The sequence below is a fragment of the Aquila chrysaetos genome, chromosome 2, assembly GCF_900496995.4.
Source record: "Aquila chrysaetos chrysaetos chromosome 2, bAquChr1.4, whole genome shotgun sequence".
Taxonomy (NCBI): Eukaryota; Metazoa; Chordata; class Aves; order Accipitriformes; family Accipitridae; genus Aquila; species Aquila chrysaetos.
In genome coordinates this window covers 7,008,902-7,025,949 of record NC_044005.1, presented here as the reverse complement: position 1 = coordinate 7,025,949, position 17,048 = coordinate 7,008,902, and the positions used below count along the sequence as shown (strand labels likewise).

The following is a 17,048-nucleotide window of genomic DNA, read 5'->3' as shown; positions in this document are numbered from 1 at the left end:
TTTTGGTATTCAGAGAGTGGTTGCAATTGTAGCCCTACATGTTGGAGAATTACTATGGGTTTGTGGGGTGGGTCTAAGGGGGTGCGAGCAGACATTAATGGGTCTCCATGGCTGGAGGTGTTTCTACTCTGTTCAGGCACCATGCTTTGCCAACCGAAGGAGGATACGAACCGTGCTGCCCATCACTAACACGCTGCTCAGGATGGGCTGCCCTTTCTGTGTGAAAAGAGGGGAAGACGGGGCTGGGGATCCACAGAAATAAGTTGCCAAGAGCCACTCACTAGCGTGGCTGGGGTCAGATCCAGGCTTGCTGAGCCTGGTCCCCATGGGGATCTTTAGTTGTGAGTTGGCGGGTGTCATTGGGGGTATTGTCAGCCAGCCGACAGTTTGGGCTGGATCCCAGTGATTTTGGGGTCTCTTTGTCACCCTGGCTGGCCACGCTCCAAGAGGAAATGAGGTGTGTGGGACCAGGGTGCTGCAAGTGTCTGGGTTCCTTTTTTTTTAATTTTAATGGCTGTTTTAACACCTCTTTGCTCTTGGAGAGAATAAGGTGAAGTGCTGTTTTCATGTGAAAGTGCTGCTTTTAGAAAGTGCTGAGGAGAGAAATGCTGTCACCTCATTTACAAAGGGGACTGCAGGGACAAAGGGCCAGTATCTTTTAAAGGCTCCTGATTTCTATTGGGGAAGCACCAAAATCCCATGTTTATACATTTTTTATTGTCTGATTACTGCAGTAGGACATAATATCTATTCCTCATTTTCCATATTATACACTGCTAAAATATGAAAGTAGTATAGTGTTTTTAAAAGGAATAAAGTTCTGTGACAGGAAACAATTTTCAGACTTGAAATTAAATTTCAACGTCCTGGATCAAAACCCTTTGACAATGAACATTTGACATTTGACAATGAACATCCCCAAGCTGAAATTTCCATTGCTTTGGCTTTGATGGCATCTAGAAGCACTTAAAAATCAGCTGGAATTTCCTTAAAATGGCAGTCTGGGATTTCCACTCACACTAGTATCTACCCTTAGAGAAATACCTAGTTCCTATCCAAAACTGAGTGTGCATTTGTACACTTTCACACACAAAAAAAGAGATAGAGTCCACCGCAGCTACGATTTTATCCTGCCTGCATCAGCCAGAAACTTTAGATAATAAATATACATTAAACTCCCATTTTTCTTCTTTTATTTAACTGCGTGACATCACACGCTACTTCTGAGGCATGCCGGTCTTTATTGATTAACACTTTTTGCACTACAAGGTAATTAAGAACTTCAGGCACTAACTGTTATTTATTCAGTCCTTGCTGACTGTTCAAAGCTGGCTCCATGACACTTGTTAACTGTATCCCATCATAACAGCTGAATAGTCTGTAGCTGAGCCTCAGGGCTGCTGCCTTACTGGGAGGCACTGGTGTGGCCAGCATGATTGCTGGCATGGAAATGTTCCTCTCCATGGGTTAAGCTGATTGCCACCACTGCCCAAACAGCCCTGGGAGGTCCCACTGCCTTGCATCGGGGTGCTGGAAAGCCAGAAAGACTGCTTATCTATCGCGTTAAGGAAAGAAGCAGGCATCTTCTTTTAGGGGCTGGCTCCCACAGGGTGTTTTCTCTGGATTTCCCCCCTTTCCCGCAGCTGGGGACACACTGCACTCAGACTCCACGTTCATATGCGAGGAAGAAATGTAAAACCTGCCCTCGCTATTTCTACTCAGTGACCCAGCAAAGTCGTTGCTCCTAGATACCCCTCAAGCATTCTGGCGAAGCCCCCAGTTCCCCCCCGCTTGGATCAGGACTTTTGAAAACAGTTTGCTTTTAATTACTGGCCATCATCTTTCTGTGGAAGGAAGACATGGTCTGTTCATACACTGCGCTGGCACTGAAAGGCAGTGGGTATTTATACGCTTCCCCATGCCAGCGGTAAATGTGACACCCTGCTGCTGGCCACAAAGGACTTTTTTGTTCGCAAGGTAAATGCTGTGGCTGAGAGTTACAAACTGCCAGCGCAGGCAGGAGCAGGATGAAACCAAGGGACGGCGCGTTGCTGCGCTACAAGGGCTGGCAATCACATGCCTGGTTGGACGCGTGCCGGATTAAGTCATCGCTCAGTGAGAAAATGCTCACATGCGGTAATGCAGGAGAGTGGTGCAGCTCACATGGGTTTCCTGCAGCCAGAGGAAAAGGATGCACAGGGTCCTGCTCAGCGCAGCTGATGCAACAGAAACTTCCCAGCATCCAGACGGGAGTGTGTCATAACAGTCCCAAACACCTTAATCCTGTCTGTGGCCATACTCTGGGTTGCAGAAGGACTTTCTCATGCAAGAGGGATGTGTTACAAGAGAACTGTTTTGTCAGAGGAGCTGTAGACATGCCAACAATATATGCTCAAAACTGCTGATGACATGCATTTTCGCAGATACACAAACCAAAACTGCTTGGGGGGTTGTGGGCAGGTTCTTTTTCTTACCCATCTTCCAGTAGGACGTCATGGCTCGAGTGCTATCAATAAAACCTCCCCATTTACATGATTCATCTTGGGGAAGGCGTATGATCAGGAAGAAATCAGCTACGCTATTGCCATGAGAAGTTAAGTCTGGAAATAGCCAGAAATAGTGGGTTTGTCCCAGGTCACATCGGGTACAATCTCTTTCCCACCCTCTGTTGTAGAGGAGCTTCCAGAGGTGGCCAGTGCAGCTGAGTAGGCTCAGGGGGCCGATGCCAGTGGCTGCACCCAAAGCAGGGCTAGACTAAAGGCAAATACCCACTGGGAGCAGGCACAGGTCAGCTCAGGGCTCCCCACACCTGCAACCAAAGGGCTGGAAACCTCCCTACACTCCGCTGTGGTCCCCAGATGCGCAGACACCGGTGGTGTTCTGCCATGGGCCTCTTTACCAGCATCAGCAGGAGAAAACTTGGGGGTCTCTTTTCCTGATGGCTTTCTTGAACCCTCAATGCCTGCAATGCCACTTAGTGATCCCTGTCATGTTAATAATGGTATAAAATCAGTGAATGAGCACTCAAGAGTCCAGAGGACAAACTTCCATGTGTGCTCGATGGCTGTTTCAACGCGACTGGGGAATTCAGTCATTTTTTCCCCCAAAAGGGAGGGTCTTGGGTGTGGATGGCAGCAGTCTCTGGGTCAGTGAAGTGCAAAGTGGAAACCGGTGATCAGGAGGCGGTGGTGGCCAGGTGCCGGCAGGGGATCGGATGCAAACTGCCATCGTGGTCCCCCCTGGCAGAGACAGGCTCAGGTGGCCTGGCTGGCCTTGCTGCTGATGCACCAGGTGCAGTCTGGGTTTGAGGCTGGCTGATGTTCTGTGAATGATCAAGTGAAGCCTGTTCCCCACGCAGTAACTCAAGACAGCTGCTGATGCACCTCATGCTGCCTCCGTCACCTCTTATTGTGAACACTCTACATGCAATTTTACTTTCTTTGTTATTTCATTACAAAATCCCGTGTGGTAGGGTGATATACAGGGAGGCAGAACAGGTGGGAAGTCTGGTGCTAGGTTCCTTTCTAGTACAGGATGTGGGCTCCTTGCTAATCCTGGATGACCAACCAGCCTTTTCGACTGCTCATTTTCACTCTCTGAGTCTATCTTCTTCCAGTGTGAGCCAGAAAATGCAGAGAAATTTTTTGTTTCAGATTTTGGGTGACAAGTTGGTCCGTCATTATTTGGTTAATGTAGTTCTTAATGATATTAAGAATTACAGTAAAAAAATGAGTTTCATTCTTGGACCCAGCTGAGATAAAAGCAAACAGAGAATTCCTCTCCCCCCCCCCCCCCCCCAAAAAAAAAAAGTCTGAGAAAAGTTTCTGCCCTGGAACTTTCCACACCTGAAAGTTAAAGTTTGACAAAACTACTAGTAACTACAGATGGGTTGTTATGATCAGCGGTGTCAGGAACCCACCAGCTCTGTGTGCGTTTGTCCCCAGAACAAACCTGTATCTGTCCGTGACAGTCAGATGCTGTCATGTGTGGCCTGAGCCCACATTCCTCATGACTGGTGATTTTCCTGGTGAAAACCATATTGCTAAGCCACTGGCCAAGCACTGACCAGCATTGCCTTGTGCCTCAGCTTTTTCTTCAGTAAATGATGCTAATGATACTTCTTTTATAATGAGTATGTGCATGGGAAACACTCTGTAAAGACAAGCTGTTATTAGTGTTAGTTATCCCAGACGGGGAGACATTCTGTCTATGTTACCAGCCCTGCTAGAGGGATTCGTGCTGGCCTGAAATCTACTGTGTTTGTTGTGTAAGCAGCCAGAAAATCTCTTTCTTAACAATTTTTTTTTTCCCCCCTTTCTTTCCGGGTGGCAGAACCATCCGGCTCAGAGTCGCAGGGCAAAGGCAGCCTGTCGGAGGATGAACTCATCAGTGCCATCAAGGAAGCAAAAAGCTTTTCCTTTGAGACCCCGGAGGTACAGCAGTCACCAGCCCTTTCCACGGAGAAGAGAGACCAGAGGGTCAAACCTGGGCGCCCTGCCGTCTCCTCACCCCTGGATAACGAAGCCAGCAGCGCTGAGTCAGGAGACTCAGAGATCGAGCTGGTCTCGGAGGACCCACTGGCTGCTGAGGAGGTGCTGCACTCCAACTACATGACCTTCAGCCACATTGGAGGGCCCCCTCCATCACCTGCTTCCCCCTCCATCCAGTACAGCATCCTGCGGGAGGAGCGGGAGGCCGAGCTTGACAGCGAGCTCATCATCGAGTCCTGTGATGCCTCATCGGCCTCCGAAGAGAGCCCAAAGAGGGAGCAGGACTCCCCTCTGATGAAGCCCATGGTCATGGACATTATCAAGGAAGAGAACAGCTCGCGCACTGACGCCTCAGACTACGAAGCAAGTAAAACGACAGAGAGCAGGATGAACAGGGAAAACCTGGCAGAGTCTGCATCCTACCTGAAATGCTCCTTTGTTGCACCAAAAGTAGGTGCTGAGCCCCCAACCTCTGCCGTCAGCACCGATGAGCTGAAGGAAAGAATAATCCTGAAGAAACCCATTGAAGAAACTGTTGTTAACCAAAGTAAAGTGTCTTCCAAGGACTCTGGCAAAAGAAGTCCCTTGGCTTCACCCCTACTACCGTTTTTAAATAAGCAGAAAGGTAAATGCAGATGTTTATGTTGTTTTTTGCCGTGCTGCTGAGAAGGGGGAGGAGGGAGAAGTGCCTGTTCCTTGCAGGGGAGATGTTAGTAGTGCCGAGCCGGGGGAGCTGCTGGCACGCGATAGCCTCAACTCGAAGCTGGGCATGCCTGTGACAATGCACACATTATCTCTGACCTTCCCATCCTCTTCTTTTTCTCCTTTTCCTTTCCCTTAGGAAAAAAAATTAAAAATACCAGCTACAATAATTTTTAGGCTTAAGCATATAGATACCGGTTCAAGCAGGAACCCCAGTAACATAAGACTGATTTGTACATCAGGCATCTGGAGGACAAAGAGCAACTAATGATCATTTTTCCTTTGAAATACTACCTGCCTTGCCCCAGGGAAGGGGTGTAATCAGGGAGGTGGTCCTGACCCTCCCAAAAATGTAAGGATAATGTTTTTGAGTATACAATTAGGAAAAAAGAAAGATTTGGAGGAGGAGAGGGGTTGGGTTTGGTGCGTCTGCGTGTTTCTGAAGGTAGTGCAGTTTAAACCAATCTCTCTCATGGTGACTGACACCCTCCATCCTGAATAATGAGGGCTTTGTGTATGTTTCCAGGATAGTGCAGGGAGATGGGTGGCTTAGGGGTGCTCATCCCAGCTCTGTGTGCGTTGGGGCATCCTGTGTGCCCCTCTGAAAGCCCCTTCCCTAATCCAGCTCTGGGAGGGGGAAGGGCATGACACTTCCCTGGCGCTCAGGTGAGCTCAGGGGCACTTGTCTGCTAGGATCCCTTCAAAGCCAGTGTAGAGCCAGCCAGGTCCTGGCTTGTGCCAGGCACTGAGGTCTGACTGGACCCACCAAACCTTTAGAGCCACCACCAGCTTTTGGTCTGAGCTAAACCCTGAGGACCAAAGGGTAGCACACGGTCATGGCACACTGACACTGCCAGGCATCCCTGCAGCCTGTAACTGGCTTCGTTCACAAGGCGCACAAGAGAAAAAGGCATTTTATTCTTTGCAAGATGCCAGCTCTAAATAGCCAGGACTTTTGTGTGCCTCTGGCTTTGTAGGCTGGCGTGGACGGGAGGGACACTGGGGCTGCCCCAAGCCTGCACTGCTCCCCTTCTGTCGTCTCCCCCGACTGGGCTGGGGGGCAGCGGCTGTCCACGGCTCTTCTGTCGGATGTTGTTTTGCAATTCAGAGAGCTACTGCTTCCTTGCAAGCAGCTGGTAGAGATGGAGGGGGGGTGAAACCCACCCCTGCTGCTTAGAGAGCATCTTCTTTGTCCATCCGCGTTTGTGCAGACGTTTGACCACATGATGGTCTGGAGATGTGGCAGACACGTTTAAGTGGCACGCTTTTACAACTGATTTATCTAGCACTGCGAACCCAAGCCTGCAAGTCTAGTAAGGGAACAGCCCGAACTTGCACGATGTGCTGAGGACTGCAAGATCTGCAGTGCAATAAAATATGTTAATACCGATATTCTTAGCGGTAATGAACTAATGACATCAATAGGCTGAATAAGAAACATATGATTATAGCTTGTAAGTATGTTTTCCTGCCAGATTCTCAGAGCTTGCAACGTCACACTGTGCATCTCTTAGCTCCCTCACGAGTAGGATGAGCTCCAACCATTTCTTTCCCACTTCCCAAATTCCCATTTTGTAGGACTGGCCCAGGCCCTGCCCAAACCCTAGAAGCTGTAGGGCTGATTGAATTTACGTTACACACGCTTCTTGCAGTCTCTAGCATTGGGTCTCTGCAACCAACCACATATTGTGTTCTGTGTGTTTTTCTGGGCAGATGACTAACAGTTTGATCTTGGATTTGGGGAAAGTAGTTGGGGAATATCACATGGGCAGCTAGTTGCCTGTCCCTCAATTTTGAGACTTCAGGCCCTATTACAATATTCAGTCCCCCTTGATCATATTCAGATTTTTTTGGCCTAACTATTGTGTCTCATTTAATTTCTGTCGTTGCCTAAACTGATGCTAACAAAGGCTTGTTCTCATGTGGTGGTCAGAGAAAATCCCTGTGTGCATGAGCAGACTTTCTCCCTGCGTTGTAGTGTGTCTGTATTTTCCTATCTGTATTCCCTGTAGGACAGTAGTGGCAGGAACTTGTCCTCCAGGACAGACACAAGACAGCTAATTACTATTTGGTGGTGCGTAGAGGACTATTTCAGTATGTGCTTTGCTTCATTGAGACACTCCAGTGCCTAAGGCAAGGAAAATAAAAACATAAAGCCTCTCAAGAAGATTATTCCTAAAACTTGTGTAACTTTTTAAAGCTGATTTCAAGGTATGGAGAGAGGGACTCAAGATAAGAAAATATGGATGATAGTGGGGTCCAGTTTACACTACCTTCCAGTCACAGGTACTTGCTGCATAGGTCACTTGTGTCTGGACACTAGTTAAATTTTTATGTTGAAGGTAGAGTATGGGGTCTCCTGACCTGGGAAAGGACAGCTTGTTCCCCACTCGGAAAATTCACGTGAAACCCTTCAGCGGTTTTCCGGTTATCAGAGGTGAACTGGGTGGTGTGTTAACTGGCTTGGTGGAACCAGAGCATCCCCCATGGGTCCTCTCAGGCTCCATCAGCCTGCAGCCGCATCGGCTGGCAGGGAAATGGTGTGGCAGAGCACATCCAAGGGGACGGGGATTGCCTTCATAGCATCAACTTGGAAGTCCTGGCAGAGCTTTACATTATGGCATCATATATGTGACATACGCCAACTCAGATGCACCTGGCAGGCATTTGACATGGGCCACACTCAGCCAAAGTGGTGAAAATAGAGGGAGATGTGGCAGTGCCGCACAACGGAGGTGCAGCAGAACGATGTCACCCAAAGCAGGAACAGTGTCATCATTCATTTAGAGAATTATCTTAATTGTAGTTATCTGTCATTAAGAGAATACTAACAAGATGTGACTATGCATTTGTTAAAAGAGAGAAAACAGAAAAACGTTCATTGTTTCCCGTTACCTCCTTGTTACACGTCACCTCAGAAGTGTTACGCTACCACCGCACATCCTTATTAAGACAGAATGGTTTTAGTGATGTTCAGAGTCCGGGTGGGCACTGATTCCCCTATGGCCATGGCAAGTCCCACCTGAGGGACTCACCCACTCAGGTCAGTGCTAGCCCAGCGTGTCTGGAGATTCATAGGAAACTGATGGATCAAATGAAGCTTTGACACACGTGGCTGTGTTTTTGACACCCAGCTGTAGATCTTTCTGTGGCCCTTGGCCAGCTCGTAGCCAGGTATATGTAGTTTAAAAATAGTCAGCCATCAGTTTCACCTGTAGGTGTTAACTATTTCACAGCGTGATACTGTAATTCCACCAAGGAGTTTTTTACTCATATCCATGGCATTAAATATACTTTGCATGGCTCATCAGAAGAGTTTGCCCTGGGCTGGCAAGACAAAAATTGATTTTGAGTGCACGCTCCAGGAAATACATGGAGAAGCTGTGCAAAGTGAAAGCCCAGCATCCAACCTGACCCCAGGAGCAGTCTTGCTGATTGTGTTGCTGCCAGACTGCGGCTTATTTCCTCAGAGACCTTTCTGATGTGTCTGCTAGGCATTTCCCTAAATAACAAGGTGGAGCACTTCAAGTGCATGTGTGGTTTGTGCAGCGATAACTCAACATCTCTGCTTAACGTCTGTTGCCATCCAGTGGCAGTAACAAAAATGGGCAGTGACTTCCTACCTCCATTTTACTGGAGCTGACTATCACGATTTTAAAGAGTGGAGCTATTCCCATGCTGTTAACCGCTAAGCAGCCTCGCTCGCTTTTCCGCACGGTCAGAAAGATTGCACTGCTTGCTGCAACACAGGCCTTGTTTTGGCCAGAATTGGGCAGTTACTATCTATGTTAGTGTTACCCACTCATTTGGCTCCTGCCGAGCAAAGAGGGGAAGGCAGAGCTGTAGCAAGACATTGGCTGTTTGGCTGTCGCTGCCCCTGCATCAGTCCTGGCATCTCGCCCTCAGAGGTGGACAGAGCCCTACAGCCCTTACACAACAGGGTTTAGAGCACATCTGGCTGTGGCTCTAAAGGAAAGGAAGTTGCCAGCTCAGTTTCTCCCCCCCCCCCCCCGCTTTTTTTTTAAATATTCAGCCACAGAGAAGGAAGAGCAGATGCATTTGTGTTTTCTATTAGCCAGAGCAAGGTATGCAGATTTTTAGGTTTGCTCTAAGAAAACCCTGTCTTGCAACAGATTTTCACAAACTTTGGAAAATAACACAACTGATCAGTGTGGCCTGCACAGCACTGTGCCATTGCATAGCCCAGGTGACATCCAGGCTGGGCTTGCACATGGCTTGGGCATGCAGGAAATTTCAGAAAAGACCTGCTATCCTGGAAACACGCATCTTTTGGCCTGGGGCAGTTTGCAAGAAGCCCAAAAAAGCCTGGACCAAGGCAGGCTGGGAAGGAGCATTTTGGCTGAGTCCTTTCCTGTCTTCTCTTGCCATGCCTGTTGGTAGCTGTCTGCCAGAGTGGCCTGGCTGACTGCATGCTGGAGTCCCACAGCCTGGGGATCTGGTCCTGGGCGGAGATTTCACTTATGCTGCGGTATCGTGTCTCTCTCCAGCCTCTCCTTCAATGACAATATTAGGAGGTTGCTTCTGCTTGATCCATTTAATGAAACGTGCAGCACCTTGTTACCTTGCATATCAGCTGTCTGAGCTCAGGTTAAAAAAAAAAAAAAAAAGATGTGGACATTAATAGTAATGTTTACTTTCATTTTCTTTTTATTTTATGGCAAAATTTAGCATAGGAAAAGGAAAACCTAGGCCTGGGGCTATGGGGTCGTGCTGTCACTCACGTGCTTGATGGCACAACTGGCAGGACCCAGGTTCCAAACAGGGTCCTGCTGGAAATGCAGTCAAATAAAGTTCATTATTTGAAATGCTTTATTCTGCAGCACAGTCCTATGCCACCCTGCTATGAGGCATCCTGTTTTTTATGCCTTATGAAAGGCTTTTGTAGCATTAATCTGGTTAGTCCCCTAGAAGAGCGTGTGCTTACCACACACCCTTCATGGCTGCTGTGGCTCTAAGTGCCCATGAGGACACCAAGGTTCATGGTCACCCATCTCTATGTGGTGGCTCAGTGTTTCTCAGGTAGTGGCACTAGCTGCAGTCAGGATCACTTCTTGTTTTGGGGTGACACTGGAAAATGCCCTGGGTTGAAGAACATTGCCCCTCCTCCCTGGTTCCCCTCGTGCCATCCCATGGTGTCCAGGGCTGTCACACAGCAGACAAGCACAAAGCAGTGTGGGCTTTTCCTGTTTAATCTCTCACTGCATCCACCTGTTTGGTGTCACAGACAAATTGATTTTACACAGTTTCTCAAGGAGATGGTTTTCTGGCAGAGATCTGGGACAGACCATAAGTTATTGGGGAAGTTTTTTGTTCAGCAAAATGTCGTCTGCATCGCGTTAGCATGTCCCTGCTGTTGGAGGAGTTGCTAGCGAGGCATTTTTCCGTCGGAAGGGGATGTTTGGTAGGATGATTTAGCAATCTGAGGCTCATTTCTCATCTGCATGCTTTCACCAGGCTGGCTCTGCAATCAGCAGCAAGCCAGGCCGCGGCTTAAGCATACGGTAATGTTAGTTTAATATTTTAGTGCCATCTGCTGCAAGTGCCTCCACACTCTGGCCCATCTGTTTTGTGTGCTTCAGTTTGCTTTTTATGGGCCTCCGGTAGCTTTGCATCCTTTGGAAAGTCCTTGCTTGGAAAAGGTGTAGTGGAGACAGATGTCCTGCCTGGGGCTTGAGTGTCTTCACCTTGTGATGCTGTAGGAGGAGTGGGGTAAAACCCACCTGGAGAAGTAAACATGTGAATCTAGGCCTGGCCTTGCCACAAAATCTTGGAGTAGATTGGTGTGCTTGCCTCCCACATGGAATAATTTAGGTGGGAAGGGACCTGTGGAGGTCTCTGGTCCAGCCCCTTGCTCAAAGCAGTTTGGTCATGTTGCTCAGGGCCTTGTCTACCTGTCCATTTTCTCAGCAAAGGCAGAGGTTTGGGGGTAGCTGAGAGTTGGAGCTTGCAAATCTGGGTCAGTCTCGTGATGCTGCCTCAGCACCATTAGCTGCAGGTACACTGCAGAGCAGGGTAAAGGAGAGATACTACTCAATGTAGAAATGGAGAACTTGAATGACTTACTGGTCAGATGGTTGAATGCCAGCTGAAGTGGGCTTGCCTGGTTAATGCAGAGCAGATGAACCTAGAGGGACCGGTGTTTTCCAAGAACCACGAGCAGGTATTGAGTGGAAGAGGTCCTGCAGGCATAACTTTTCCCCAAATCTTCCGGACTCCTCCCTTGAGCAAAATGGTTTCTCTTTCTTCTGGGCTGTCTGATCCCACAGGACACTTTGGTTCACAAATCTCTCTTACTCTGCTGTATGCTTGGCCCTTCCCCAGCCTACCCTCTTTAGGAACTGGTCATGTGTACTCTCAGTTGCAAACCAGTGAAATAGCTTATGTATAGAGGGTCTTAGAGGAAGAAATGGCACCTGCATTGCTAAACCCCATGCTAGGGACACACCTGGAGCACTGGCAATTGGTCTGTTGTCCAGGCCAGTCTTCTACTTCTATACCTCTACTTGACTGCCCTGATGTAAGGTCAGGGATGAATTTAAGACTAAGGCGGTGGGCAGGAGAAAACACAGCTAAGACATGCTTCAGCCTGCTCTTGTCTCTCTGCTCTGATGCATGTTCTTCCTTGGCTTTGTGGCCTAGCAACCCAAAGTTACAGCAAAAATAGCCAATTAGCTGTTTATTGGCTAGATGGATCAAAAGTGGTGAATAAAGAGTAAGAAAACAGCTTTAAATGAAAGTGTCTGAGGCATGCAGAGCTGCAGCAAGGAGTGAGGGTTGTTCTTCTTACTGAGAATAGTTTCATACCAGGGATTAACCTTTCCATGGTACATTCTTGGTATTTTGGGAGGTTTAACAGTAGATTGGTAGACCAAGAGGTCTTGGCTTCCAGCTGCTTTGCAATTCTGCTTTTGCTCTGTTCAAGGAATCTAAAAAATGACTCTGAACACTTGATAGGACATAAACAGCGAGCTGTGATGACATGGACTCTGCAGACACATTCAGATGGCCTCATTTCACGGGGTCTCACTCCAGAGACTTTTGAACAACCGAGGCAGTGGGGCCCCAGACACCATCTCCAGCCACTGTGACTGGAGGAGTTTCCCCATCCCAGCTGAGCTGCCCCAGCAGTGGCTCATGGGCACGTTCTTCTCCCCACGGAGGAGGAGAGGGAACTTCACAGCTACCCTTTTTCACCGTGGGCCAAGCAGTTGGAAATGTTTCTGCCTTTGCAGCAGGCTATGGCCCGCCTCCCCATTTCTGGCCAGTTAATGCAATTCAGCTGCCACATGACAGCTTGTTATAACTGTCAAGCTGTGATAACTCAACCGAAGCTGAGCTGGAGAAACCTGGAGACGTGCAGGTCGTGGTGGTGGAAATGAACAGTGCACACACCGGCAGGTTTGTGCTGTACATGATTTCTCTTCCACTCCTCCCAGATCCTTTTTTTTCAGGGAGGCAGGAGTGAGTTTGGCACTTTCTGGCCTCAGGAGCGGTTGCAGGATCACCTGTCTTCTCTGCAGAGGGGACAAGGAAAGCTGATAGATGGTCAGGTGCTGGCTCTGGGGTTCTCCCTGGAGTCCTGGTCTGGTGGGAGGATAGCAGGGTCTCCTAAGTAAGGAGCGGTCACTTAGAGGAGATGCCTGAGCCCTGGAAAGGATTAGAGCGAAGCAAAGAACAGGGAATTTTCTCTCCTCTTCCCAAATGACAGTTTGCTTGGGCAGTGGCTGGGATCAGTAACGACCAAGGGCAATGATGCCCTCTCGTGATTAGCACCATGCACGTATACCAGAGCATGATCTTGAGATGACCTTCAGAAATATCTCAATAAATCTCATACCCTTCAGATCACAACCTGTGTTGTCCATAGCCTGAGCATTTGGCCCATTTCACCCCTGGCATCTGTTTCCTCCCCTGATTTTTGGCTGCGCTCGTGAAAATTACTCCCCATGTGTTGGCTAAGGTCAAACTTATAATGCCTAAGTGTCAAAGCATCTTAAACACAGTGGCCGGATGCTCAGAGGTGCTTTAAAAAATGGGCATAGCTTAATGTAGCAGGATCATATGTCTTCTCTTGAGACTGCTATCCACTCCACTGCCTGTGTGTGAGTTAAGTACAGAGCTATAAAAATTTATAGGCCTTATCCTGTTTTCATATATCTTCCCTTTAAGAGCAAAGGACTGCCTCTGATGAGCTGTCATAAGTCATAGCACTCAAACAGAAGTATACAGGCCTTTCTGATAGATACAACACAAGATGGTGTTTATAAAATGTTTCTGACAGGTGGTCAAGATGACATTGTGACCAGGAAAAAAAAAAAAGAGCTACTTGTTTGACTGTATACAGGTGCCTGATGGTTAGGTCAAATGTTTAAATATCAAAGCCATGAATGGCAAAGTTTAAGCCAAGCACAGTGGGTTGGTGGGTATCTGTATACAAACAGGAACCTTCTGAGAAGAGGTCCAAAGAAGAAAGACATGTAATCTGTGAAGACCTATATCTGCAAGCTGGGCTGCACAAACCCACTGCTGGCTCTGCCCCTGTCCACGTCCATGTCCGCGTCCACGTCCATGCCCATGCCCATGCCCATATCCATGCTCTGCCAAGCTGAGCACCCAAGGTTGACTCAGTCCTGCTCCTGGGGAAGGCTGCAAGGAGACAACTGCTCTGCTCACAAGTGATTTTTCTGTTCATGCGGACAAACCTCAGTTGCAGAATCACTCACAGTTGAAGCAGGTTTTAGAAGCCAAAATCTTGACACGGTGTCCCTTTTGGTGTCTCTTGGCATTAGCGATCAATGACTCAGCTTGCAGGGAAGGCTGTGACACTGACAATCTGATGGCAACCAGTTTCTCCCAGATGCCTAGATATAAAGATGCTTTGCCTGGATACTCCCAGCAGATCTCAGAGACTTGTTATTGACAGAGAAATCTAATACCTATTGATAGCTTTTCTGGGGCTGACAGAATATACAGGAAGGAGAGATGTTTATTCTGGGTGTACAGAAACAAGAAAAAAATGCAGTATGTAATGAAGGGGAAAAGTTATACCACTTGCAAGGCTTTTCTGTAAATGATGTTAAAGAGCTTTTTCCATACCAATTCGTGTTTTTAGCCCAGAAGGTGCTTAGGGAAGTTTATATACTATAAAACAAATTAAGCGAAGGAAAAATAAAACATTTTGGTTTTATTAACAAAATATTTTGCCCATTAATGCAATTTTCTCATAAATGTAGTATTTTGCAGGGAACTTCTGGAATATTTTGTTTTCTGGTCTGCTAGAAGTGCTGCTTCTGAACTTCTGCAATGCTCCGTGAGCTGGGAATCATGGGTGTTCACCAGTTTTATTGATTAATTCAAATGAACAGTTTGGATTCATTTCAGGTCAGATTTAAATTTATGATTAAGGTCTGGTGATATAAAATACCTCTCTAGCTCTCAAGGAGAGGTGAAATACAAACTTTTTAATATCTCTGCCTGTTTTAGGGTGTCGTAACACTCAAATTCTTCAGATGTTAAGCAGAATAAGGGCTTCCCTGAGTACTGCTATTTGTGTCTGGTAGATAGCATGAGGTTGTATTTGAATGTAGTGAAGGGGAGGCATGTGGTAGGAGATTTCCACTGGGAATAAAACCTGGAGGTGGGTATTGATTTTACTGGTGTTTTTCCTTAGCTTCTGAGAGTGCACTGGTGATTGGGACATAATAGCAATATTGACTGGAAGGGATTTACTTTTTTTCCTTTTCCTTGGGAGGCTGCTGTGTTCATGTCAGTTCAGAACAATTTAGAAAATAAGGGACATGCAATGATCCAACAGTTCAAAGGGCTTGATTTCCCCTCTGAAGAAAGTATCTGGTGTTTTTATCATTTTGACTCTTAATCTTGATTACCACTTTTGTTTTAGTCCTCTGCAGTAATTTTTTTTTTCTAACTCTCTTGACCTTTACCCAACTTGGGCAATTTTGCCCACTGTTTTTTCCAGAGAGGTATCACAGATATCCTCTCTTCCCTCTCTGGCTCTGACAGCAGCTTGGTGGTTACATGGGAACTGCAGCAGTGAGAGGTCATTCTGGTGTTTTGCTTTCACAGCATTTCGTTTGTGTGTGAGGAATACAAACAAGTGTGGAAAAAATTAATGCTACAAGAGGATGGGTTGGCTTGGATGGCAATAGTCTTCTACCTCCACCACAGGTCTGCCAGACACTGGTCTGCCAGACACTAGCCTGCCTGTGGTGGGGATGTTTGGTGATGTCAAGGTTGCTTAAATCAACTCTAGCAATGAAAGTGAAGGCTTGTCATTTTGGTAGTGACGATAGATTTCACAAGTGCTCCGAGTCCGGGCGGTTCCATCATTTCTGAAAATTGGACATACAAAGATCCAGGTGCTTCTGAAATAGGCGTGTCTCCATTCAAAAGGACTGAGTGTTCATTTCCTGTGTATTCGGGGCTCAGAAGACACAAAGCATGAGTGATTTGAAGGACACATTATGCGGCAGTCAATATTTTGTGGGGAAAAACCCTGCCAGTTGGGTTGCTTTTAGGTGAAAGGTTCTTTGCTTTCCCAGAAGCCTCATTTTAGGGTTTATCTTCCTTGCAGCTTCAACTTGACTCACAGGTCTATGCACTGAAAGCCCTTTGGTATCGCTTGCTCAGAGAAACCCTTTCCCAACTGGTGCCATGTGATTTTATGTGGAACTGGTGATCTCTTCCAAAGGTTTCAGCTGGTGTTGGAGTTTGCTTCACATTACTGTTCCCTGTAGGGGTCTTCTGTACCATGGGCACTGATTAGGTCCGGCTGGGTGCTATCAGTTGTCCAGTACTTTCCTGCAATTCTTCAACATTACTGCAAAAGATGTACAAGCTTTCTCACAGTTCATATGAAAATAATCCACGACTCGGTTCATTAGAGTGCAAACAACTGTGAGAGGTGACCTCAGGAGTCCTCTAGAGCTGGGGTAACTTGAGAGGCACAAAAAGGACACAGATAATGACTATTTGCAAAAAGCCATGCCTTAGAGAGGCTTCCAAGGCTGCAAATTTAGCTTGCATTAAGGATTTGGCATTAGACTATCCAGATTGCCAGGTAAAGTAGGAATCTCAGTAAAGACTCCCCTTTCAAACTGGATCCTAAAGAATAATTTGCCAGGGAAGCAGCTCTTGGTGTTGCTACATCATCTGGCTAGATGTAAACACTGTTGGATCAGCACATTTCATACAAATCAGCAAAATGTAAACTTTTAAAATTGCCTTTTATCTTTTGAATGGAAGGTGCAATGAGATAGCAAAATTTAAGGGAAAAAATAAATGCAGATTTCCAAGGTTTCATACCACCTATGGCCTGGCTGGTATGACCTCTCTGCCTTGTTTGATGTTACTTGGGATCCACAGTGCTGTAAGATCAAAATCCAGCCTCTGACAATCCTGGAGACACTGTTTTCACAGTGACTCATTTAAAAGCAACCTAGGATCTATGCTCACTTAGTGAGTGCTGTTAGCAGAGGCAGGCGTTGTACAGACAGGTTTTTCTGCTCTCTTTTAGAAATATAGACAGTTCCTTACAGAGACAGGGGGGGAGTTACTGCGTACATCCTAATGAAATGCTGATAACATCCACAAAACAAGGTCTGTATCTGGGCAACGAGCAAGGAGCAGGGTAGGAGAGCTTACAGAAAAGCCAGCAGAGATTAATAGTCAGGATTTCTGAAGGTTACTTTGTCAGCTAATGTACCGTTGAAACACGAGCAGCTATGCTTACTTGCTTAGGTTAAGTGCGAGAGCTTTTCCAAAGAATGGAAGTTACTTACCAAAGCAAGAGAATGGGCTGCCTTCGCTGTTCGT

General features: G+C 47.0%; 1 protein-coding gene across 1 annotated transcript in view; it reads left to right on the top strand.

Moving 5' to 3' along the window:
• Nucleotides 1-17,048, top strand: part of RTN1 (reticulon 1) — a 123,459-nt gene that overhangs the window by 70,525 nt on the left and 35,886 nt on the right. Inside the window, exon 3 of the mRNA XM_030034077.2 lies at nt 4,333-5,115. Within this exon, the coding sequence (XP_029889937.1) occupies nt 4,333-5,115 (783 nt within the window). The remainder of the gene's footprint in view (nt 1-4,332; nt 5,116-17,048) is intronic.